Source organism: Euwallacea similis, chromosome 32 (assembly GCF_039881205.1).
Source record: "Euwallacea similis isolate ESF13 chromosome 32, ESF131.1, whole genome shotgun sequence".
Lineage (NCBI taxonomy): Eukaryota > Metazoa > Arthropoda > Insecta > Coleoptera > Curculionidae > Euwallacea > Euwallacea similis.
The window spans coordinates 704,181-729,290 of record NC_089640.1 but is presented as its reverse complement, the minus strand read 5'-3'; the positions used below and the strand labels follow the sequence as shown (position 1 = coordinate 729,290).

General features: G+C 34.1%; 4 protein-coding genes across 19 annotated transcripts in view; 2 read left to right on the top strand and 2 right to left on the bottom strand.

Moving 5' to 3' along the window:
• LOC136418091 (coiled-coil domain-containing protein AGAP005037) overlaps positions 1-15,539 on the top strand; it is a 90,500-nt gene extending 74,961 nt beyond the window's left edge. For 12 of the 13 annotated variants that reach the window (XM_066404028.1, XM_066404025.1, XM_066404023.1 and 9 more), the window contains 7 exons: positions 4,588-4,677; positions 4,756-4,818; positions 4,932-5,207; positions 5,797-6,013; positions 6,070-6,225; positions 6,276-6,390; positions 13,435-15,539. In XM_066404028.1, coding sequence (XP_066260125.1) covers positions 4,588-4,677; positions 4,756-4,818; positions 4,932-5,207; positions 5,797-6,013; positions 6,070-6,225; positions 6,276-6,390; positions 13,435-14,499 — 1,982 coding nt within the window. In that variant the 3' untranslated portion in view covers positions 14,500-15,539. The remainder of the gene's footprint in view (positions 1-4,587; positions 4,678-4,755; positions 4,819-4,931; positions 5,208-5,796; positions 6,014-6,069; positions 6,226-6,275; positions 6,391-13,434) is intronic. The other variant, XM_066404033.1, reaches the window with a different exon arrangement.
• Positions 15,540-17,237: 1,698 nt separating this feature from the next.
• LOC136418106 (pyridoxal phosphate phosphatase PHOSPHO2-like) lies at positions 17,238-18,407 on the bottom strand. Its single transcript, XM_066404057.1, has 2 exons — positions 18,272-18,407; positions 17,238-18,208 (listed from the first exon to the last, which is right to left on the bottom strand). The coding sequence occupies exons 1-2, from the start codon at positions 18,329-18,331 to the stop codon at positions 17,450-17,452; spliced, it is 819 nt and encodes a 272-aa protein (XP_066260154.1). The 5' UTR covers positions 18,332-18,407; the 3' UTR covers positions 17,238-17,449.
• A 208-nt stretch (positions 18,408-18,615) lies between these two features.
• On the top strand, positions 18,616-21,421 carry Ist1 (IST1-like protein). 4 transcript variants are annotated; one of them, XM_066404048.1, is made up of 7 exons: positions 18,616-18,910; positions 18,964-19,346; positions 19,402-19,550; positions 19,604-19,705; positions 19,837-19,881; positions 20,075-20,131; positions 21,185-21,421. In XM_066404048.1, exons 1-7 carry the CDS (start codon positions 18,729-18,731, stop codon positions 21,365-21,367), a joined length of 1,101 nt encoding a protein of 366 aa, XP_066260145.1. In that variant the 5' UTR covers positions 18,616-18,728; the 3' UTR covers positions 21,368-21,421. The 4 variants fall into 4 exon arrangements, with proteins under 4 accessions (XP_066260145.1, XP_066260147.1, XP_066260148.1 ...); XM_066404050.1 differs by lacking the exon at positions 19,837-19,881; XM_066404051.1 differs by lacking the exon at positions 20,075-20,131.
• Positions 21,422-21,712: 291 nt separating this feature from the next.
• LOC136418102 (uncharacterized) lies at positions 21,713-23,718 on the bottom strand. Its single transcript, XM_066404053.1, has 5 exons — positions 23,325-23,718; positions 22,569-22,864; positions 22,364-22,514; positions 22,152-22,290; positions 21,713-22,041 (listed from the first exon to the last, which is right to left on the bottom strand). Exons 1-5 carry the CDS (start codon positions 23,517-23,519, stop codon positions 21,743-21,745), a joined length of 1,080 nt encoding a protein of 359 aa, XP_066260150.1. The 5' UTR covers positions 23,520-23,718; the 3' UTR covers positions 21,713-21,742.
• Between the last annotated feature and the right edge of the window lie 1,392 nt (positions 23,719-25,110).

The following is a 25,110-nucleotide window of genomic DNA, read 5'->3' as shown; positions in this document are numbered from 1 at the left end:
GCATGCCCCATCAATTTACGTAGGTGCTAAACATTATTCCCCAATTCTTTCAGTCAGGCATGATTCAGTTTTTCGCTCTAGACAGATTATTTCATATCAAAAAGTACGATAAAATAACAACTTTTTATTTAAACATCCTGTATACAGGGTTAGCCATGGAACCCGTTTTCTAAAAAATGTTTTACTTCCCACTATCGTAGCCCAATGAAATTTGGCTTCAGGCTAGAATTGACAATTTTAAATCCAAGTAAAATATTCTCAAAATGGCGGTACTTCCGGTTATACCGGTTATACCGGAAGTAGCTACCAACTTCGGTATTATAAATGGACTCCCTTAATTTTTTTGTCATTTTCAGATTTCTTGTTAAATTTTAAAGCCAATTTATGTAAGGTGTGTATGTCTAAAATTTATCATTTTCGAGTTATACCGGAAATGTTGAAAATTTTGACAGTTGCAAGATACTACGAAAATTGGTACTGTGTGCTAACCGCTACGAATTTTGGAATTGGCATTCTGGAAATCAAAAAGGACCTAATGAGCTACATTCTAACGTATTTCAGTTTGATAAAAATCTCCCTCGACTTCCGAAAACATGCCTCCGAAGTTGCATCTCAATAACTTGCTTATTTCAAACGGAATATCCTGTATCTCAAAGTATTTTTAAGTTTATAATTTAATTTTGTATCATATATTATTAAGGTTCCCTAGACCGATTTTTTTTTAGCTTATTGGGTCCTCTTTGAACCTCAGAACACTGATTTTAAAATTCGTAGCAGTTGACGCACAATGCCGATTTTCATGAGACTTTACAGCTATGAACATTTTTAATTTTTCGATGCAACTTGGAAATAGCAAATTTTAGATATAAGACACTTTACATAAACTGGCCTTAAAATTTAACCATAAATTCGAAAATGACAAAAATATTAGGGGGTTCATTTAAAATAACAACGTTGGTAACTATTTCCAATATAACCGGGATTTTGAAAATATTTTACTTGAGTTCAAAATGGTCGATTCTAGCCTGAAACCAAATTTCATTGAGTTATGATAGTGGAAGTCAAACATTCCCTAATTAACCGGTTGCGTGGCTAACCCTGTATATCAAAAGTGCTTTTATATTCCACCAAACATTTCCCAATTACTTCCATATCATGGCCAGTCACTGTACTGGGCGATTCTTGATAATTAGCCATTGTACGCACAGATTGTACTCACAAATCACCAAATCGCATTACGGTTAACTGGAAAATTGGTTCTTGCGGAACTTAATAATAAATTCAAAATATTGGCATCATCTTTTTTGCCAGTTCAAACTCATCAAAATCATGTGATAAAGACACTATACACTCATATAAGTGCTGCCTATTACTAGTTTGTATTAAAGAAAATATCCCCTAGTTGTGATATGTATTAGTAGAAAATCGGATATTAAATGTAAATTTATATAAATTTACTATAAGAATTTACATATATTATATAATCCTGTATACTGAAAATTTCAAGAATTTCGTTCGAAACTCGGTGGTCTTTGTTTTGTATCAAAACTCGTTTGCAGTTATTTTTTGTCACCTATTAACTCACAAATATTGTATTTTCTATCAGCACCGCTGTATTTACGTCCAATGTATGTAGTCACAGCAAAAGAAAGCACCTTATAAACTAGAAATTATCCTTAGAAAAAACGTACTAATTTCAGGTTTTGCCCTAAAAGAAAAGATGGAAAGCTGACAGCAACGCCCTATGTTTCTCTGTTTAAAACATAAGCGACCAGTCGGGCTCTTTTGCGTGATCCTTGGCGGCAACGTATCAGATAGTTATGCAAACTAATTACCGATGATAAACTTCCAAGTTTACTCTATAAATTACATGTTCAAATTCAAATGACTGCTATTAATAACAGTAGTTATTCCTGCTAGAACAAATTTTCCATTTTCATCGTTACTCTATGTCCCCTAGGTTATAATCCAGGCTACCAGGCATATACGCCTATTAAATTATTAATGCAGCGCTGCCAGAAGCCAGAATAATTCCTCAAATTTTCAGAGAATTTTCGACGCCGAATAATTACTCTAAAAATTGTTTTTAACCTGAGACTAAGAGGGGCTCATTCGCAATTATTTTCCATCGCCACTTCCTTTTTACGCCTCCTCTTTAAATTTTAACAGAAAACTTAATAAAGCGACAAACAATTTGTGCAAGTTATGCTGAAGTAACTAAAGAGTGATCATTAAAAAAAGATTGCAAGTAAACGTTCAAATATCACAAGCATGATTCAGATAAATTCATCTGTTAATCTGTTGCCGGTCAGATATTTAATGGTCAACAGTAAACGGTTTAATCAGACGAATCGAACGAAAAAATTTTAGAACTTCAGGGAGTTTATGAGAATTTAGCACAATTGGCAACAATGCCTCATCCTTACTTCCTACAACAAATTCTACAAACAGCCTCTATTTGATAGTTCCTGACATCGTTGCCAAAGCAGCAGTTTTCAAATGATTTTCTCTATTCTGTAATTATGACTTGATCTCCTTTTTGGTTTACAGATTATAATTTTTTTAATCTGAGAAGGTTTAAAATATTTTAATTATTTTTTACAATGAAGTATCGCTATTTCATATTCATATTTCTCCGACAATTATACAAGGTGGTTCCTGACTTGGAAATTTCCTTCTATCAGAAAAAACAGCTAAAAAATAAGCATTTTTTAAAGTCACACTGTATAATTTGGTCATAAGAGGCTGAATTGCAATTTTACTTTCAATCGACGCAATTTCACCCAAAAATATGTTTCCTATAGTACCGTCAAAATGCACTTATCTCCATAGTGTTTGTAAATAATTAATAGTGTCAAAATAAGGTGGGTGATACATAATCAAGATATGAGTTCAGTTTGATTAATAAATGAATATCCGCTAATATGTAAGTTTGAAGATACTGGGTAATATAGGTATTAATATACAAAGGGTGACGACTAAAAAAAACCTCAAGTAGATGTTGAAATGTCAGAGGTATGTATTGGATTAATTAATTAAATAATTAAATCCCACAAAAAATGTGTAGACACTACGAGAATGTTCGTGAATTTTGAGGAAATAAGCTAATACTGTTCAATAAAGGTTTTCCTAAAACTCTCCCAAAAACAAATAAAATCGTCTTTAGACAAATTTTTGGATCCTTAGGCAATATCCGAAGGTATCGAAAACTCGACAACAATGTCCTACCTTCTCATGTTTGGAATGTAGGCAACCAGGCAAGCACCCCTATTTAAATATTAGTGACAGTGTTGCCAGACATTTGCTTACGTTTTCCAGATATTCTTGCTTTCAAAGTATTGGTTTGAAAAATAGCAATAAATAAGATCATGTTCTAATTGTTTCCTGATCTACAACTTCAAAACGTTTCTTATGTAAGTAAAAGAGAACGTTTTGCCTCTTCCAATTAAGTCTTGCCCAATTAAATATATGACGAGCCTCACTTTTTTGTATTTATTAATAACTAATTTTATCATTATTTATTCTTCAGTATGTTCTTGTTAAAAAACAAACTAAGACGTTCTATTTATTCACGAGTTGTACCAAATTAATTTCAAATGCTAATTAAACAATTTCTTATCCAACAGTTTAAACATGACTTTATATTTTAGATTCTGAAATTAATTTGCTTCCTGTAGGCAATTTATTTAAGAAATAAAGCGATGGAATGGTTATTGAAATGTCGACTAAATAAAATTCGAAATAAACAAACAAAATTTAAGCAAGTTATTTCTGTAATTGTTGATCATTAACATGATAGTTTGCACCACTGCGTGTTTAAATAGAAATTGTTCAAATGTTGTTCTAGTAGACCATCGAGTTTAGAATACATCCTCTGTGCTTATCATTTATAATATCATCTACAGGGTGTCCCATAATTCATGGTATACAATTGAACCATATGTAAAAATATTTTTAATAAGCAATTTATTATTCAGTTATGTACCATGAATTAGAATACACCCTTTATAGTTACAAACATAAAGCAGCATATGTTAGGTATTTTTAGTGCCTCTATATCAAAGTATTTGGTAAGTTTACCAACAAGAAAGATAGGCACTCTCTTGGTAATTTCTAGAGGCAATTAGTAAGACTTTGATGTATTGGCCTACAGAGTTTTGATTTTTCACAGAAACATTTATGAATTATCGATTCTTTTTGTCCAGAATTTGTTCTTTTTTCTTTTGTTTAGGTAGGTACTTGCTTACCTAATACATATTTTAGGTTTCACTTAGCGCCCCTAAATCGGTCCTGGCAAGTTTGCCACAAGAAAATATCCATTTCAATATATGGAAGTTATCATATAGCTAACGTTACCAAGACTCTGATATATTGTCACATATCTTTTAGATTCATCGATTCTTCTTATTGAGGATTTTCTTCATTTTTGATCATCACTGAAAATTCAGAATCACAAACCTTTCTCACAAAACTCCCTCATGTTGGGGTGTTATCGAATGAAACACCCATCGGCTTTTGTCTTGTTCATGAATATCGGCCATATAATCAATCATTCGCCTAAATCATTATGTATCGTGTGCTTTCTAGATAAGTCCGTTTCGTTCGAGAAGTCAGTCTCCTTTAGCGACGAACCGCCGGAAATGAACTCCCCCAAGCAGCACAGCCCCCAACACGCAGGTAACTCACCCTCTTAACTAAATTTGCATGATTTGATGTGTTATTTTTGCAACTAACCGAGTTTTTTTGCCACATCAGCGGACCAAAAACCCACAAAACCGGCCATTAAATCGTCCACGTTGCCCAGGACCTCATCGCAGGGTAAGTCCCCCATTTGCCATTATTCACCCCCCTTACTCACTTCATAAATGCCCCCCTTCTAGCAAATCTTGTTATATCGTAAAAACATAAGTGTGGACATTTTTGTATTGTAGAACGAGACAGACTTAAACCAGCACCACCCCCGAAACCCGCCTCTTTGTCTCCAGGTCAGTATGACAGCCGAATATACAGGGATCTGCAACTCACCCCTGAGATGTACAACCAGCTAAGGGGGTTGCAGAAAAAAGCCAAAGATCTGAGGGCAGAAATGCGAAACTTGAGGCGCATGTCGCAGGCGCAAGCGCATTCGGTCAAAGAGACCATCAGGGACACATTTATTAAGATTCGAGCAATGCTGTTGGCCGGAGGAGAACAAGTATGGCAAGCTGGTAAGTTACATACTATATTAAAGCAGTTCTGAAAACTGGAAATTTACAATTTAAATGCGTTAAAGTCAGAAAGATCCAAGAAATTTTGCTGGATAAACTGCGGGAACGTCTGCATACAGATGCAAATGTGTGTACCTAACAAACATTCATTTCTTTCCATTAATTTAATGGAAAAACGTTGGAAACGAGGATATTTCCCTTGCTTTTAAAGGCGTTTATTTAAGAGTTAACATCAGTGGCGGACCTTTAGGGTGCCGTGAAACACGCACACATTAAAAATAAGCAAAAAGCAGTTTCAAAAACGCCGCTCATTTGAGATATACACAGCGTAAAAAAACGTAAAATTTAATCGACATTTTAGCAACATTTTTCAGGTGTGAACACGGAATGGTGAGAATTTTTTCAGTAATAAGAAACGTTTTTTCCAAAAATATCTAGTGACGGATTTTAAAGAAAAGCTTGTGATACGCTACTGACGTCCTGCACATTGAGCACTGGAAGCAGTAGTGCACACATATGAATTTCCTTTACATTGAGGCCTATTTACCTCAGAGATTCGCCACTGCTTAACATGAAAATTATTTTCCAGATATGGACCAAGAACGAGTACGTCTTACAAGAGAAGAAGACTTGTACAAGCAAGAAATGCTGCGACTGGAAAAGGATTTAAGCGAGTTGGAATCCACAGTGGAGGAACTGAGGGGCAATGTTATCAATAGGAAAACCAGGGTTAATATGTCGGATGTGGAGAATATGGCTCTAATTCTGAGCAAAAGCTCCAAAACTGTAGCTGACTTGAAGCTTCGGTAAAAACACCACTTTACCTCTCCCATCTTGCATTATTACATGGAACGTAATTTAGGTTTCCGGGGCTTCAAGACAGTATGAAAACATTATTGACCACTGAAATGGACAAAATGGTACGCGAAGAAAAATTCCTGAAAGAAGAGCCGGAGAGGCTAGAAAGAGCTCTTCGAAGATGCAAAAAGTTAACCGGAACTCTGGTTACTTTGAAGAGGTAAGTTGCCTTCCTACCGCCCTAACTTGTTACAAAGGGCTTTGACCTAGGTTAGCCAGTGTACAAGAACAACGACTTCCTTGCTCAAATTCCAATAATGACGGCCCTTTGTCGCCGATCGCAGTTGAAACCCCCCCGATCACCCCATCGTCTACTCACAGCAAGGTAAGTGCACCCCAAAGCTCGTTTCTCTTAGTGGCGTTTTCCCTTTTGATTTCGTGCGCATGCGATTTTGCCTTTAATGAAGAATTAATATTGTAAATTATGTTGAACTAAAGAGTACCTTAAATATGTAAGACTTTACAGAAACCGGTGTACACATTTCCAATGTTGCCTTAAACTATTTCTGTTTTAGTTTTTTTGTTTGTGGGATTGAACATATTTGTAAAAGAAATTATTCATGAGATTATAGAAACGTATGTAAGGTCCTTTAAAACCACGAAGTTTTCAATTTCAGCTCTAAACAAAATCAGACAGGAGTAGCAAATACTTTTCCACCGAAATCAAAACTTTTACAATCGATTTACCATTAAAACTCAAAATGAAAATATATTCTTAATGGTCACAAAAAGAGTGATACATCAATGTATTTAAATGTAATTTTACATCATAAAAATGTATTGAAACCTGGAAAAATTATTCGCAAAATATTTACTGAAAACATTTAAATTAGAACGTTTAAGGCCAATATAGTATCAATGTCCTGATACTGCACCTTTACGATCATTCCATGGATACAGAGAAATTATTGACGTTATTCTGCGCTGATTTTGTTGTTTTTATGCAAGTTCTCTTGGTGGTAAAATTACCCAGAGTGTGATATAGTAACCCTTAGCACTGCAAAATCAATGTCTTGATAACTTTGCCTAGTGATTAATTTCCGTAAGAGCGATTAAATAAAGGTACATCATTGGCTTATCTTTTTACTTTAAAAAATAAATTACACTTTTCAATAACTTGACTACATCTAATTTTTTAATGCTAGAAACCCGAAATTTGGTAGTTACGTGCTCATTCGAAACTACACCGAATTCGAAGAAAATGTTTCCAAAATTGTATGTTTGATTTTTTGATTTACAACCAGTATTTTTCATTTCATTTATCGAATCTATATGCTTTTCCGAATTTCATTATTATAAAATATGTGTTATAGTTTTTGACGTACGTCGATTTATCAGTTTAAAATTTATTTCTGCGATGGTTGCTTAAAAAAATTCTAACTTTCCAGTTATGGACATAAAAAACAAATAATTTTTTTTAGTCGATCAGTTAAGGTTTCTAGTATCATCAGCTATTTTACCGTAACTCGAACCATTCAGAAATTATAACTGTCGAAAGTCCAAAAAATCCTATATTTCAAGGGTCTATATTTCGTAAACTAGTGCAATTTGAAATAAAGTAAACCACATGAAATGTCATTAAAATTAAAAGAAAAATTTTAAAATATGAAAATATACAAGGTATTCCGTTTAAAACAAAAAATATTAAAGCCTAATGGATTTTTGAGCCACCTCGTATATTTAAAGTTATGCCCAACCTTTGCCATATTATGAAGGCACCGTTTTTCTTAACTCTTTTACAAAGCAAAGATCATCTCCACATTATAACTTTTATATTTCAATCGTTCCTCTATCTCCCCAAGATTTTGAGATATTTCGCGTTGTATGTACACTTTTAATTTTTTTAATCTGACAGGTCAAAAATTCGCAAAATGTAATTTTCGTTTTGGACAAGTTTTGGAGAATAAGTTTCTACGAACGCTTGTTTCCTTAAAGATTTTAAAGAGTGTTTGATAAGTACCAAAAGCCTAGATTTGTGATATTTACAATAGTTCTATTTTGAGATAGGCCTATGCCTATAAAAAATCAAGGGTCAACCTTGATTTTTCATTAGATTAGTTTAGGAAATACAAAATTTTTCTTTTATAACGAAAATGATAAGTAAATAACTCAAACACCACCAGAACAAGATTTGAAAAATAATATTTGACACTCTGATTAAAGTGAACACCCCATTTTACGAGACTTCTACTTCTGTCTGTTCTACGACAAAAAAAACACGGACATTCTGTAGACGAGTTGCAAAATGAATTTTTATTTAATGGCTCGGCAAATGATAAGAAATTTTAAATTCGATATAGTTTTTCACGAACAGAGGGTACCTTTAGAGTCCACCCCCGATTTTCTGCTTTAAAAAGTACCTTTTTTTAATTTCAAAAAATGATTAGTTGTGCAGAATTCATACGCGTTCTTTATTTCTGGACTTGGCAAGAAATTTCTCAAAGTTAGAGATGGAATTTTATGGTAGAGAGAATTTCTTCACCCATTCTTGCCTTTTATGTTTCAAAAAATATGGTTTTTTTTTGGAAAAATTTCAGAAAAAAATCATATGTACAGAATTCATTACCATCCGTCATTTCTAAATTTATGTACTAAGAAATTTTTGTAAATTTTTAAAAACTGTCTTTATTACAGCAATAAATTTCTTTCTTCTCACACATGGCTCTTATTGTTCATTAAATGAAATAACCAAGCAAGTTTTATTGGGGACGTTTAGAGAGTGTTATGTGACTCGTTGACTCTCATTTTAGAGATAATTTTTACTACTTATTATATTTTTAAAGGAATAGTAAACGCAAAAAGTGCCTTCTTTACAAATATGATTGATCCCATTTTTATAGCATTCCTCACAATCAACGAAAATAACTTTAAAAAATGTATGTAATTTATTTTTTCTTCAAGCAACAACCAGCTCATTATAGGCATTATTCTCCCCCCACCTTTCTCCCCCATAACATCAACATTCTACATACACTCTGTTGTTAATGTAATACTGTGTGTCTTAATAAGTATAAGCTTTGTATAAAACCGAATAAATCAACGATATTTTTTGTTGTGCCATTGTCACCGTGTAGTACGACTGGAAATGGAGCTCCAACTTCAAAGAAGCTATAACTGCCCACGAGTAAACTAACCGTTTTTACTGCTTGCCTTGATATACTTAATTGTTTATTTTTTGATCAATTTACTCGATATCCGTACTCTTTTTGCTCATGGTCCGGTATGATAGTTCTCAATTTATTGGTCTAAATTTGTTTGTGCCAAAATTCCCCACTTCCGAACCCCCGATTGCACCCCCAAGCACCACACTGCATTTAATTCGTCTTTTACATTTATTTGCACTTTTCGTTTCACTTTTGTCACCCTGATGTGCTGAATGTACTGAGTGGTCACTTTTATAATGTCTATAAATACTTGGTGTCTCATAAAATGTGGCACAAATTAGAACAGCCTGCTAGAGGGTCAAAATTGAGCATTAGGGAATAAATCTTATTTTCATTTTACAGGATGTTCATGAATTTTTTTCATTTCATAAATGGGAAATACATCTCACAGCATATTTTCTGAGCCTTTTCAGAACTCAAATTTATCTACAATCTCTGTTCTAAACTAGCTAATACATGGCGCCTCCACCGATTCTAGTGTTCTGAAATTTTTTGCATAATAATTTGTGTCTCTAATGGTTTTTGAAAATTTTACAAATCCAGTTTTCCGTGCATTCCAAATTTGCGTATAAATTTTTTTAAGCTTATTCGGTCTAATTTTTGTCCCACTAGCACTGTGCTTTTTTTTTTTTTTTTTGAGACACCCTGATTATATACATAGCAGAGGCATTATAATCTGAATTCTCTCTGTATTATTTCGCTTTAAATCTGCCACTTTTTTATACCTCACCCGGGTTTTTCTCATCATAATGTAATATGAACAGAGACCAATAAATTACCGACTAGAATGCTTCACTTATGTATTAGAACCTTTTCCTTATAGTAAGGTGCCATTGGAAATGTTCATCCGTGATTTCGCACCTCATTCTCACCCCTCACTAAAACGAGTGATTCTATTCACAGTCGATTTAGAGTCACCGAAAGAAATCACACTCTAGGTACCTGTTATATTGCTTCACAGCAAGTTTCGTAGTTGATATTGGCTTCGTCAGTTTTAGCAGTAAAAATTAGTTCAAAAAGTATTCCCGCAGTAGCTTCTTTAGTTGTAGCTTATTTGGCTTTTATTATTATGACCTTTGTAAGGATAAAGGTTTTGGTTTTGTTTATTTATTCAGAGGTTTCGAGACACAGTTGACTTCGACCTTACTATAAGGGAAAGATTTTTTTAGTTCATTAGAGTAGTACCAGCACGTAGCATGCCATTGGTTCGTTTCGTTGGTTTTAAAATGGATGTGTGACTTTTTTGCTTACGTGGCACGTTCCTGTTGGTAAGGGATTTTTTTATATTTTCTATATTAACATTTTCGTGCATGTTGTGGAAAATTCGAATGTTTTTAGTTGTTGAAGATGCTGCATTTCCCTGTGGTTAGTCGACGTTTATTTGCGCATTATCATTAGCTTTTTTTAACCGATAAATCATTTATTTTTTAAGATTTATTATGCCACTTTCCTCAAATTTCACTATAGTCTCTACATGGTGATAGTAGGAACTATACCTACCGTATTTTGTGCACACTATGGAATTTTCCTTTTACTTCCAGTTTCATTCAAAGACGCCCTGTGTATTGCACATTATCTTGGAAATTTCATAGACCTAAATGATTTAAGGACGTACTTCATCACTTGCTCGTACAATACTTTTTTCGTCACCTAAAGTTTTTCTCGATTTATCACTCAGCTATTCTCACTTTAATTTAAAAGCTATTTTATTCCTTACATTATTTTTAAATCTGTCACCCTTTCCGAGTTATTTGCAAAAGTATCTTGCAATGCAGGACCTTCTATTAATGCACCCTACGTAATAACTTCTATTTTTTTCTCAGGAACCAAAAGTCTCTCTTAGTAAAAAGTGATTCTTCAAATAAATTTTCGACTAAATGAAAAAATAGGAAATTGTTATTAAATATTCTTCTTTCCTTTCTCACTCTGTATATGGACACATTTTTTTAAAAGGAGAAAACTCTTAAGGTTTTGTATCTCCGCATGGAGTACCCTTCAATTCAATATCAGAAAACTTTTATCAACTCTACACAGGATTGGATAGTTTTTTTGCTTTTGATCTTCAAGCTTTTTTCAGTTTTTCATATTGAGCTATTAGAGATGTATTCGTCCTCTTAACTTCATTGGAATATAGTCTTAAAGCACCACACATTACCCGTCCAAAATGGCGGCAAGGGATTTTACCCATATGCTAAACATTAAGTCAATTTCAGGTCAAAAAGGCTTTATCTATATGTCCTATTTTAAAATTAATTAATTCCAGGGAAATTCAAGTTTGTAATATTTTACTAAGTTGCCTTTTTTACTTTCATTTACATCTATAAATTCCACCTTCTAATGTACTTGATATTTTTGATAAAATATATGAAAAATTAATTCAGATTAATAGGCTTTTTTATCTTAATTCAGGCTCACGCTTACACTACAAATTTGAGCTTTGGTTTGAATTGGAATACGGCACGTTGCCTTCTAGCTATGTAAAAATACTTTTGCCTTTGACTCATGTTTCAAGCTTTAATTCTAAATTGAATTTTGATCAATTTGCACTTCGGCTTATTAGTTATTTTAAAGAAACATTTTGACCTTGATTCACATTTAAATTTTCACCATCCGGGTCAAAAAGGAATAATTTATTTCAATCCAGTTTCGCTTTCAACATACAGTTATAAGACTTGTTTTCGAACTTGACTTAATTTGGAAATTTTCTTGTCTCAATGCATACTGGCTTTTTGACCTTAATTCATATTGCAGGTTCCTAACCACTTATTTTAGTCAAATTCGGGTCAGTAAGAACAACTATGCTACTTCTTATTGACCTTACCTTAACCGAAAATTTGGCTTTTCTAGAAAATTACGAGATCATTAAGTTAAGATTAATTTCGTCAAATTTAATGGAATTTTTGAACTTTATTCGGGTCTAATTTTCCCATTCTAGTAAAAAATTAACCAGTTATTTAAAAGTCCAGTTTAGGTTACTACAGCCACATGCAGCCTTTTTGACCTTAACGGTTAGAAGCTTGATTTTTAAGGTAAATATTCTTTTCCTTCAAAAACTTAAATTGCCATAAAAATTTCAATTTTTTAAGTTAGACCGTTTATTTTGCGTTAGATCAGGTAAACTATAACTTATTGTATAAAATGTTGTATTCAAAATATTAATATTTAAACTTAAAATTTAATACTTAGTGCAAATTGGTTTCAAACAATTTTATGTGCATTTTTTAAACTTAACACTTGATTGAAATTTGATTTTTTCGGTAAATAAATTACACATTATTTGGTTTTCACATTAGCCAGATAGAAATATATGTTAAGTAAGGTTTCTTTTTTGCAATTCGACCTTCAGATATGCAGGGTTTGGAAAATTACTCCAGAAAAAATATCGCCTTGTAGATTTTCGTCGTCAGCGGCATTTCTACCATGTAGATCCTGAAAAATGAACTAAATACCTCAAAAAAGAATTGAATAACTTTGAACAAACTTTATTTCTGTATTGAAGCATTTTTGAAATATAAACTGCTGAACAAATGGAATGAGACAAACATATTAAATACCTCATAAACTTCCTGTTCATTATATACTATACATTTGTACATTATATTATTAGATTTCTCGACAAAAATGAAGTCATCTCTTATATCACCCTGCAATATTCAAGCTGAAGAGATAGACGTTAATAAGAAAGTTTAGAAAAACGATAGACAATTTTATGAAAGAGATAGGGTAAGTAATAAAATTGTGATTTTAAGCCAAATAATTCGAAAATATTGATTGTTTATAATTTTTAAAAATTAAATTTCAAGTATTCAGTGTAAAATAAATTGTATGTTTTCTCAAATAACGTGAACATAAACAGGCATAAGGTCTTATTAGGTATTAAGTAATTAAATTCGCTTAATACATCCTAAAACTTACTATCACTTACGTATTATCACGCTGATCTTTGTTCCGAATATTCCTGAGTAAAGCCGGTATTACAATAGGTACCTCATTAACCACAATTAATAACAATATTTGTCTCGTAGATAGGCGGCATCATCGTTGTTGTTACTATGCCTGGTTTCTGTTTCTAATTAATATCTTTCTGTATTTTAATCCTTGTTAGCCTTCAGTTCAAATCAAAGAAAGCCTCAACACCAAACTAAAGGCTGATAAGGACTTATTTTCGGTTTCACCTTCCATTTAACGCGATTCTCCTATTCTAGCCCCCTACCGGTCCACGCGTGGGGTCGCTCCTCATCGGGGGAGAATGCCCCTCCGACGACAGCGCCACCCACCGTGCGGAGAACGCGCTCGACGCTTTGCTAGACGAACTCCAGACCTTCTCCAAACCGCATCATTCATCCTCTGATAGTTCGGAGCCACCCGCTATCCCCGCCAAGGGCATTCGCCCTCCCCAGATCTCTGAAATAGGGCGTAAGGGCAGTATGGACTCGGCCTCTTTTCTACCAGCCAATAATCTAACAGTCAGCACTGCGACTGGGAGTCTGAGACGTTTGCACTCTTATCCTAGCGGTTCTGATACCGACAATAGTCCCCCCATTCAACCATTACAAACCAATAAAAGTGTCGGTGCTGCTAAACCTCCTCTTCCAGAGAGAAATGCAGAACTCCTGCAGCACGTAGCGGGTAAGAGGATCCCTCCGCCTCCTCCTCCAAGGACGAGCTCCAGGTCTCCATTAGCCTCCCCCACATCCCCTAACGTGAAGCCTATGTCTCAGTTCGAACAAGCCACCCAGAATTTGGGGTTGCACACGCTGAAAAGAAACGCCCCTACTAGGTCCAGCTTGAAAGATGCGGATAAGTCACAGACTCTGCCTAGGAATGTGGGATCCAGTTTGCAGCTACCTTCAAGTAGCGATAGCGAAGCTGTCTCGGCTTCAAGCAGCTGCGAAAGTGTGAATTCGCAGACTTCATCGAAGACCAGGAAAGAAGAGCTAGAGCAGAGACACCAGGAATTGCTTCGCAAACAAAAGGCTCTGCAGGAACAATATGCGAGGTTGCAGCAACTGCAGAGGGGTACCAACGCCTTAACGATCGTGCCTCCTACCTCCGATCAGCTTCTGAAGAAAACAGGAAGCGAGTCGAATTTGCTGCAGAAAATGGGGCTGCAAATGACAACTTCGCAGATCACAGGCTCCTTAACGAACATCCCTAGCACCAACGGAAATTCGCAACAGATAAATAACGAAGATAAACCTAATGGGCCTGACAATCCAGGTCCCATCATGGAAGGGCAGAAAAAAGTATACGAAACAGACATTCTGTGACCTAGTGCCGTTAAGGAGCAAATCGAATGTTGAATCGTTGTTTGATTTTATTTGGATTTTGCCAAGAATTTGGCGAATAAAACCAAAGCGACTTAAACCCCATATCATGAGTGGATTGTTGATTTTTCTAATTATTATTCAATGTTAGGTGTTGGTATGCCCAATTTTAAAGGCTTAAAATTTATATGTATGTGTCGATTCACTACGGTTTTGAGTAAAAATGTTGCGCATTTATTTTTCTGATTCTAGTCAATAAAGCGGCCGTTATTTTTCATATTTCTATAGGTAATTTGTATTGATAGTAACAAAGTGATAATAATTTACAATGACTAGGCCGTTTGATTTATATGGAACAATGATATAATGAATGCGGTACTGGTCATACAATCTGTTAATCCACTAGTCAAAAAATCTTATTGTATAGTTTTTGTAGAGCGTCAAACTGTCACTTATGTGTTGAAAAGCACTTGCAGTTGTTGACCTAAAATACTCACGAAACACAATAATTATTATTAATGCATAAGACGAGCACTTTCAAGGAATACCTACAAATAAGTTTTCTTCCAAATTGCCAACATAAAACAAGCAATTTATTGTTGCTCAAAAAATTGACCATTTTCAGTTCAAATTCATTTAGTACTTGACCAGGAATGGAACTAACAGTAATCAGAATCGTGAGGGAAAAATGTTGCCAAAGAACTAAGACTTTTATCCACACCATGTACATTATAGCATCTCTTTATTTGTTCAGATGTCAGGCACAATTGTTCAGTTTTAATACCAATAACTAGAGCACTAAAAGCTGCAATTATCAAAAACACCCCTTTGTAAATGTTTTTAGTAATAATTTTTGGAATTTTTCTAAACTTAATTATTGTAATTTAATGTATGGACACCAATCACTTTAACTGATTATTACTCAATTGGAGATAATATGGAACAAAACAGTGTAAATAAGCCTGTAACGGCATTGGATAAAAGATGGCTACTAATATTTAGGTGCCAATGTACTTGAAAGATAATATACATTATTACACATATATCGTTTTATTGTTTCCTCAATAATCCACAGCTTTACTCAGCATTTAATTGTTATTTACATAACGAGCGAAGAAAGTAACTCTTAACGTCTGAACGTGAAATGTTGTAGACAAGCCACAGGCGAAGGTGGCAATCACGGTAAGTGCGTTAAGAGGCTTTCTTGCGGATTATGTACACTGTGTTTTTCATAATCATAGACCATCGATGTTTCACAATCATTTTAACTTTACCATTCCGCGATCGAATGTGAAGACTCTGGTACAAAAAGGGAATATATGCTAAATACCTAATTTTACAGGAGATGCTAAAAGCATTTGAAATGTTTTATTGTTACGTTATGTGATATAAAAGTCCATCTGAGCTCAAATAATATAGTATTGATATAAGATAGAGCTCATAAAGTATAATAGGTTTGATAAAGTTCCTACAAATAAGTATTTGGTGCAAAAACGACGCATGTTAAGCATTTTTTGTTATTCCAATGTGTCACTAAATCAATGGTGCAAAAGGAGAATAAGTGAAAAACAATCACATCTTCCTATTTTCTTTAATTTTTATATAGGGGAGTGAACAAATGTATTGTCATTCATTATAAAACCCAACAAAACAACAGAAAACTATCTTCTGATGGTTATAAAAAATAATTGAGCAAGCAAAACACGCCGGTCGCCGCAACAAATGCGTAGAAAGAAACACATGAACACGTGACAAATTTGTTAGAACCTATTTTATTACTGATTATAAAAACGGAAGGTACAAGAGGAGGACGTCCTATTCTAGACAATAACAAAAAAAAAAAATAACGGGACAAACGCCGAGGTGTATCCCTTTTTTACAACAACAAACATAGGGGAGTATGTGTTTATCTTCTGTAATTAGCTACGTTTCAAATATTTTAATCTCTTGCTTGAACCAAAAATAAACGACATTTTACTAAACAGAATTATGCAATAAAATCTGTTTTCAAAAAAATTGACTTATCCCTATTTCTGTTAGTTATATTTACTGTCGTAAATGGTTGTGGAAAAAATTAATGTCTTTAACTTACACAATCAAAATGTTAGTCAATTTAAAATAAAAATCTGAAAGCAATTAACCGCGAAAGCTCCAGCAACTATGAAAGTAGTTGAAAAACCCCTAACAACCTTAGCGGAATTCTCAAAGAGTTAGTCAAAAGCGCATTTCGGCAAATAGCTCCTTTTCTCGATTTAATAATTGAATTGTTGCTCCACAATTTACATTCACCATAAAATCAAGAATACTAATTATGTTATCACTCATTCAAAATGAATTTAAACATTTTTTTAAACTTAAAAAAATTCAAATCTAATAGATACCTAAGATGATTGACTGTGGTTTGACTGATTCAGACAAAAAATGATTCTGTTACTAACACAACTGATTTTGGGATAACAGAGTATACCTTGTTACTTGCAAGGCGCCGGGTAGCTTAATTGTTGTAGGTGTTGAAACACCTTTTCAGGATTAGAACTCTAATTACGTAACCATTTTATCAAGCAAGCTTACTTTCTTCAAGTACCTTAATACAGCTGTGTTGATTTATACCAATTTCAATATATTTTTATTGGCTTATACTGAAACAATCAAATTTACGTTTGCAAACATAAATACTTTTAATATATTATAACAATTTTTTTCAGCTCAACAGGGGATCCGATTATAAGGTCCTACAAAACTCTGCTTTTGAACCTCTACTTGTTCTATCTTACTATACTTAATTGTGTTAATAAAATCATGATGTTTGTGTTAGGGCATTGAGAATGTTTAAATGCAACAAATTTTATTGACTTGATTGAGTAAAAAATGAAAAGTTCATCTAAAAACAAACTTCAGTACATTATTTCATATAAATTATTCTATTATTTGAACCCTTTAACACACACAAGGATTAATTGCACAACCTTCCCACATACTCCAAAATATCATCACCACTTTCCCAAGCACACAGTTCAGCATTGATGAAATATATCGTCTGATCTTTATCATCAATACAGTTCCCATTTTTGACTCTCCTGACCATATCTACACATTTATATTTCTCTCTACAGCAAGCCAGTCCCTTGGAATTGAGCCTCAAAATTGGGCACAAGTCATTGTACCCATCTCCAACATATGCCACACTATTATAAACAATTCCCTTTCTGCTCTGTTCTTTGATAAAATCCTCCATAATCATTCCCTTGCACATATTTTTAGTACTCAGCTTGCAAGATTCTTGCAAGTGATACATCTCAATCTTTAAAAGACCGCTCTCATCAAACTCTGCAGGGTTTGAAAACACTTTAAGCACTTTTGAAGACAAATTATTGGCTCGCAGCCATAGATCTATGAAATATGTATTTGAATCACTAATAATTATCACATCATAACTAAGATCCTCATAAAGTTTGCTTATCAAACTTTTCATGCCCCTGACCTCAGGGATTTTCCTTACTAGTTCAGAAATTTCCACTTTAGTAATGCCATTCTCATGGAGGACTTGAAACACTCCTTGCATAAAAGCTGTCCAGCCTTCAGCTTTGCGTAGCTTTTGCAATTCAGGAGAGAATTTGCTTTTATCTATGAGTGTCATTACTGCAGTATCGGAATTATCGTCAATGACCGTGTGGTCAAAATCGAAAACTGCCAAATTTTTCATTATTTGAGACTGAAAGGGGTAGTTCTTACAGAAAAGGGGTAAATGCAATTGGTTTAAGGATTACTTCCTTACCTTTTTGGGGTGGAACATACTAAGAATTTTCTGAAAGAAGGGTTTAAAGGCGTTGTTCATTTAATTTTGTTGAGTGTTGTTTGTAATTTTTGGCGTAGTTTCGAAGGTATTTGTTAATTTATTGTGAATTTTCTTGCATATTTACATATTTTGGACCTGTTTTAAATACCTAACCTTAAATAAATAATAGTAGTCAGGAACATTAACGCCCACGATAATAGATGTCTCTGTTTACTAATTGTATTCATCTTTGTCTATGTGCATGCAACAGAAAGGATAGACCTGGTTTAGAGTCATAGCTAAAATTAGACTCAATCAACTACCTTGAAACCGATCAGCTGATTTTGACAATAATATAATTTTTATTAAACATGACTCATTTCTTGATAAACAAGTATTACTAATTTGCCCAATTATTCGTTATTTAGTGTTCAACAACGTCTGAAGCGCAAATAAAATGTTTTCCAGCGGGCCCAATTATACAAAACTGAAGACTAACCTTCGATTGGCCATTACCCGCCTTAAATTACTGGAAAAAAAGAAGTCGGAACTCACTGAGAAGTCTCGAAGAGAAATTGCGGAATATATCAGTGCTGGTAAAATTGAAAGAGGGAAAATTCGAGTCGAATTCATTATCAGGTAAGATTGTTATACCCTAGAGAATCTAAATTTTTAAAGTGTTAAATAATTAGGGAAGATTACTTTGTGGAGGCCCTGGAGATTGTTGAGATGTACTGCGATCTCCTATTGGCTCGTTTTGGCCTTATACAAAACATGAAAGAACTCGATGAAGGAATTGCAGAGGCAGTTTCTAGTATTATATGGGTGGCTCCTAGATTACAATCAGATATACAAGAAATCAAGGTTATAGCCGATTTCCTGACAGCCAAATATGGGCAGCCCTATGCAGAAGCTTGTCGCATTGAATCTGTTGACACTATAAGCCCCAAGTTAAAACATAAGCTTTCCATTCAAAGCCCACCTAAAATTTTGGTTGAAAAATATGTGATAGAAATTGCCAAGGTGTTTAATATCCCTTATGAGCCTGACCCACAGATTATGGCTATGGAAAAAGGTCTGATCAGATTTCTCTTCTGAAATTTTTTTATTTATGATAAAATATTTATTAGGAAGTGATGCCTTGTTGATAGATTTGTTTTCTGACAGAAACAATTTAGGTGGAGGGGGTGCTAATGGGGGATTGCCACAGCCTCCAGGTTTTGTTGGGTTCCCCCAACCCCCATATCCCCCAAATGTAGATTCCTCTGCATTTTACCCTGTAAGTTTAGTTGATTCATTTCAAAAGTAGTTGCTGGAAAGGGTTTTTCTTAGAATCTCGTTCCTGAAAAATCTGGAGGCCCATCTGCACCTCCACCATCATTCAACTACAACATCCCACCAGATGAGCATAAAGAATCCAATACGGACTATTTAGTAAGTGTAAAATTGAATTTCAAAGGTGTTTGGCTTCAAATGTGAATTTGGAATGCTACAGTGTTAATTAGCTATTTCAAAAGCACTTGTTTGTAGTGTTTAGTTTATTTAGTCTTTATTATTATTTCTAGGATAATTTGCCTACTTATAGCATGGTGTTTCCAGATGTTAACAAGGTAATTGCTTATTTTGCAGGATTTTTGTTTTTCTTAATTTGAGCATGTGTATGTTATGGATTTATTTCAATTCACTGGAGCATTCACATTTTTACTAAAATCGTGAATCGCAATAAAAAAATAGGAAATCTTTGTATTAATGACTTTTTATATTCATTATGATGCAATTTAACAACTTTTCTCTTGATCATAGGGTAACGGATCTAATTCTAGTTCTGGGGAAAGTGCAGTTGATGATAATATTGAGAAGGTACGAATGTACAATTTAGTGCTTTTAGGTCTGTTGTGTTGCAGGTTTACAGCAATAAATACGTCAATTTCCTTTGTTTACAATGTTTAAAGGTATTGCTGTGTATTGCTAAATATCATTATTTAACCATAAAATTGCTTTTATCATATTGAGATTTGTCTTTCGGAGACTTTATAGGATTGCTTTATTGTTTGTATTGTAAATAATACTTAAAAAATAACGATAATCTACTAATGGCACTGTCTAGAAAAAGTCTCATAGGCTACGCCACTGTGAGGAAAGTCGTAGTGGATAAGAAGGTTAATTGGTCTTTAAAAGCCTTACCTTTCTTCAAATCGCCGGGCAGAGATGGATTATACCCAATATAATCCCTCCTCATATTATACCGTCTCAGTTCTGCTTCAGCATGGCCGCAATATACCCGCACCCTACCTTTTAAGGATCTTGAATTTTGGCTGGCATAGAGCTACGTATATTTATTATGACAGGATGTAAAAGTAGTCTTTCTCCCAAATTGATTTATTCATATGCGTTCGGTGCTTGCTCTAAAATGTTCTTTTCCCATTCCTTTCCCTCTAATTCGACTGATACTCCCTACTGAGAGTTTAATTCTGATTTCATGTTTATGATGTTGCTAATAATGTATTTAGGTATATATCGCATTTAATGTTTCATTTCAGTATGTTTGCATTATATCTAGAAACTGAAGTATCTTTAAATCAATCAAAATTCACACACATCATTATCAGTAAGAGAAACATTGGATTTCTGATTGGTTCTAAGTAATTTTCTGGATTTATCCCATGACATTATAAAGTTATCTATTAAAATTTTAATTGTATTTCAAATTCTCATGTTCCATGCTTTCATTTATTCGTATTTTCGTGTATTAATCTGATTAACGGCCTCATACAACTTGGCTTTTAGCCTCTTGCTCTCTAACATCTTTTTTCTGGTATTCATTGAAATTAGCCTCCTACATGTATATTCAAATAATCTGCAGCATTTAGCGAACAGTCAATTAAACAGAATTCCTTATCTGGAACTTTCCAGAACACAGACCATAAGCCGAAACCCCAACCCAGAACAAAGTTAAACAACGATTTTAATTTACCGGATCTACCGTCTGTGCCTGATCTACCTCCTGCTGGATCCGCCAATGGAAATAAAGATGATGATGAGATCGATTTCGATGATCTTACGAAGAGATTCAACCAACTCAAAAAGAGGCATTAAGAAATTTGTTTCCATAAAAATGATATGATAATAAAGGTTGTAAACATTTTTTTTTGTTCATAAAGAATGTGGAAAATAATGATTAATTAAATTTCGATCCTTTTTTTGGCTTTGTTTTAAGTTCATAAAACGTTGAACATTGTTTCTCTATGAAGTGGAGATTATTGTTATCATAAGATGTTATAAGCTATATATTATTATGTATATAATAGATGTCCTTCATCTATGTGTATTTTAATCTTTGAATAATATTTCTATCTATAAACTAATAAAATATAATTTTTTAAAAATAAGCAATTTTATTACATATCTATAAACAGAGTTATTCTGAAATATCACTGTGAATGGCATCTTAACGAAGAATTCACTGAAAAATCACTCGAAATTTACCATTTTCGTCACTGGCACCCCGGGATGTGCCACAATTTCTTTCCAAAACGGCTCGTTCTTATCTATTTCGATTATCCCCAATAAAGTCTTTTTTCCTAATATGTTCTTAGCCATTAGTCGCACCACTATTTTAACATGATTCAACATGAAACTGTTTATTGTGGCCCTCAAAGTGGCCGAATTCGCTTCTAATTTGAGACTTATCGTGGGATCGAAACGATCGCTTTTTTTCTTTTGGATCACGTCGCTGCTCTCGAAAGCTTGGATTTTTATATAAAGTTGACCTAAAAAGCGAATATTGCTGGTACTGCGATGTATCGGTCAATAAGAAGCTCTCGTATTAGTAAATAAGAGAGTTGCAAGGATTTATTTAAAAAATATAAAATCTTTTTACCTCCAACTCTTTCGTGTTCTTGCATAGTCTGCAAACTACATCGAAACTTGGTTACAGTGACCTCGACTACGTCATTAGTGCCATCCTCGCTGAGGGCATACTGCAAGGTCAGTTCCACACTGCCCTTTTTGCCCTCTCTCTACATTAAGGAAAAAGTTCATAAAGCGTTATTTATTGGCTATTTATGCATGTAAATTGGATAATAGACTTACAGGCTGAGTCTGAATACCACTAGTAATTTCCTTGATACTCCTCCACACATCTGGGGTACTTATTACGCTATTGCTAATTTGTTGAACGAAATTTTTAGGATCCACATTATAGGTGACTGCGCCTATGGTTCTTGTGTCTTTCATCGAGTTTCTACATAAAATAATAATTTTTAACAGTGGATTTGTTTGGCTGTAAAGTACCGACCTAAGGCTTCTTCTACTAAAAGTCCTATGCGTATTCTTTCTTAAAAAATCACTATTCTCGTCGAAGGAGAAGAATCTTTTTATGACACTTTTTCTTGCAGTCTTGGAGCTCTTCTCCTCTTCTGATTGTTCATCTAAAGTGGCGTAAATTGTGAAGGAGACAAACAACCCCTTTAAGTGGGCTTCAGAGCTTTTGTCTGTCCCATTTAGGTTGAAAGCAAACTCCTCGTTAAATGTAGGCCAGCTATCTTTTACAATTTTAGTCTCGAATTTTTTTTTAATGGGAAATACCGTCACCTAAAACATATACGTAAAATAGCCATTTTTAGAACTCGGTCATTAATCTTTATGAGTATTCCATTTAACATAAACACTTAATGAGCAGGAATGTAAATTCAGAAATCGTAAAACCATATTGTGCATAAACATCGTGTTATTGGATGTTTGGCATACCCTGTACAAAGGTTGCTAGCACAGCAACTTGAGATTGCTCCACTTTATTCGTTGGTGCCTACTTTAGAAATTAAATAAACGCTTAATAATTGTTTGTAAACCAAAAGCTCATGATGTTGGTTAATTGAAGCACAATCGGCTTATTTAATCCCTTTTGTGCTATATGGAGACTATACTTGATCTCGTGACGTTTTCCTTTATCGTTATCTTCATCAGATAACACTTCCATGAAATTAATTAGGATGGTAAGGAATTTTTTCTAATCATCTGACTGAGAGGAAGCGTACCTGAAGTGGGATCTCACCTTAACAAGATATCCGCGAACTTTGGATAAACCGTAGTCGGCTGGCAAGTGCTTAGCTCCAATAACTTTAACATTTAAAATTCCCAATTTCTCACTAAAACTCAATTTAAACCCGATTTGAGGTTCGTTATTTCGCAACGAACTTCCGTTGGTCCTGTTGAGAAAATTCAGGAGTTGGCCGACTTTCTGCGCCATGGTTGATTCACAACTGCCGAAACTGGAAAAACGATGTTCTTAAACACATCGCGCACTAGTATAATTGAACAATTTAAATAAATTGAAAATGAAAAAGCCTCGAAGCAAAATTAGGTCGGTAATTGATCGGATGAACATCATCAGTAATTATTAATGGTTAAGAGTGGAATATCTTATCGTCTATCTGGTGCGATGGTTACTTGTGAACTGCGTAACGATACGTATTGGCAGCGTTGATTCAGCAATATGCATTAAACAGTTGCTTGTTTGGCAAATTTGTATTATTTAAGGATTTTGTTGCTTGAATCCTTACATCAGAGGCAATTCGATTTTTGGTGTTTGGAGTTTCATGTTAAGGGACAAGTGTTCAGCATACGTGCAGAAATGATGCAACTTTTAGTTTTAAAGTGTTATATTTGTTGTTTCAGTTCAGACAGGTTACGCAATTCAATTTACTAATGAAATTTAAGTTCCTAATTGTTTTAAAACGCGATCTGTCCATTACCTTCTTGTCACAAAGAAAATACCGGTAGAATAGACATGAAACGAAGTATGAAATATAATAATTTTAATTGTAACCGTCCTTAGTTGACGATAATTTATTACTTTCAACATCAACAATTTATATACTGAATTTGCCAATAGTCACAGCCACTTTTTATTACAATAGTTTGCTAACTAAATTACTAGTTAAGCACGCGTTCCTCTAGATGGTGGTCGAGTAGAAATTTGAAGAGTAATTGTATTGAAACCCCATAGGTGGCACTCTTGAAAAAGTAAAGTTTATTACCTTATTTCGGTTCTTTCGCCATTATCAAGAAAGAGTCTCGTTCTCAATAAATTACGCGTGTTAAGTATTCAATATACAACAGGATGTTAGAGAAATAACTTTCGAAAATGTGATTAAAAACATCATTTTGAACAAAAAAAGTTTCTTACAAGGGGGGTAAATACTTATATGCTTCCCCGGAAAATCAAAACATCTTGTGGAATTGGTAACGTGACGTCGTACTTATCTTATTTCCATACCCACCTAAGTAGCCCTATAAAGTGGGTTGCTTTGGGATGCTTTTTTATACGGTTTTTAGGTTCTGGTAGGTTTTGCAGTACAAATTAACAATGAACAAAATGCACTAAATTCATGAAATTTAAAAATTATGTCATTCTCATTTTATTATTTGGAAGAGTCATTTACCTTTAAATTATTGTTATTATATTTAATTAGCATATCATGTTACGTCACACATTTTATATTAGTCACATCAACAAACAAAAACAAAAATTTATGATTTTTTTGCTACATTATTGTTTGAAATGTTCACCATTTGAGTCCACGCATGCTGCACTTCGGGAGCTCCTTATTGAACTCTCTTGAACAAGGTTTCGAATTCGTTCTTTGGCTTCAGGACTGAGTTCTCACTGTCCACCTCGTCCTTGATATGGAGGAATAACGCTACCTGCATCCAGAAATTCTTGTCGAGCTGGAAGTTTTCTTTCTGGATAGCGATTACCGTAAATGCGCCCAGCTTCTTCAGGACTTTGTCTCCATAAACCAAAAACTCATGTACTGGTGAGGTACTAGGTTTACTTG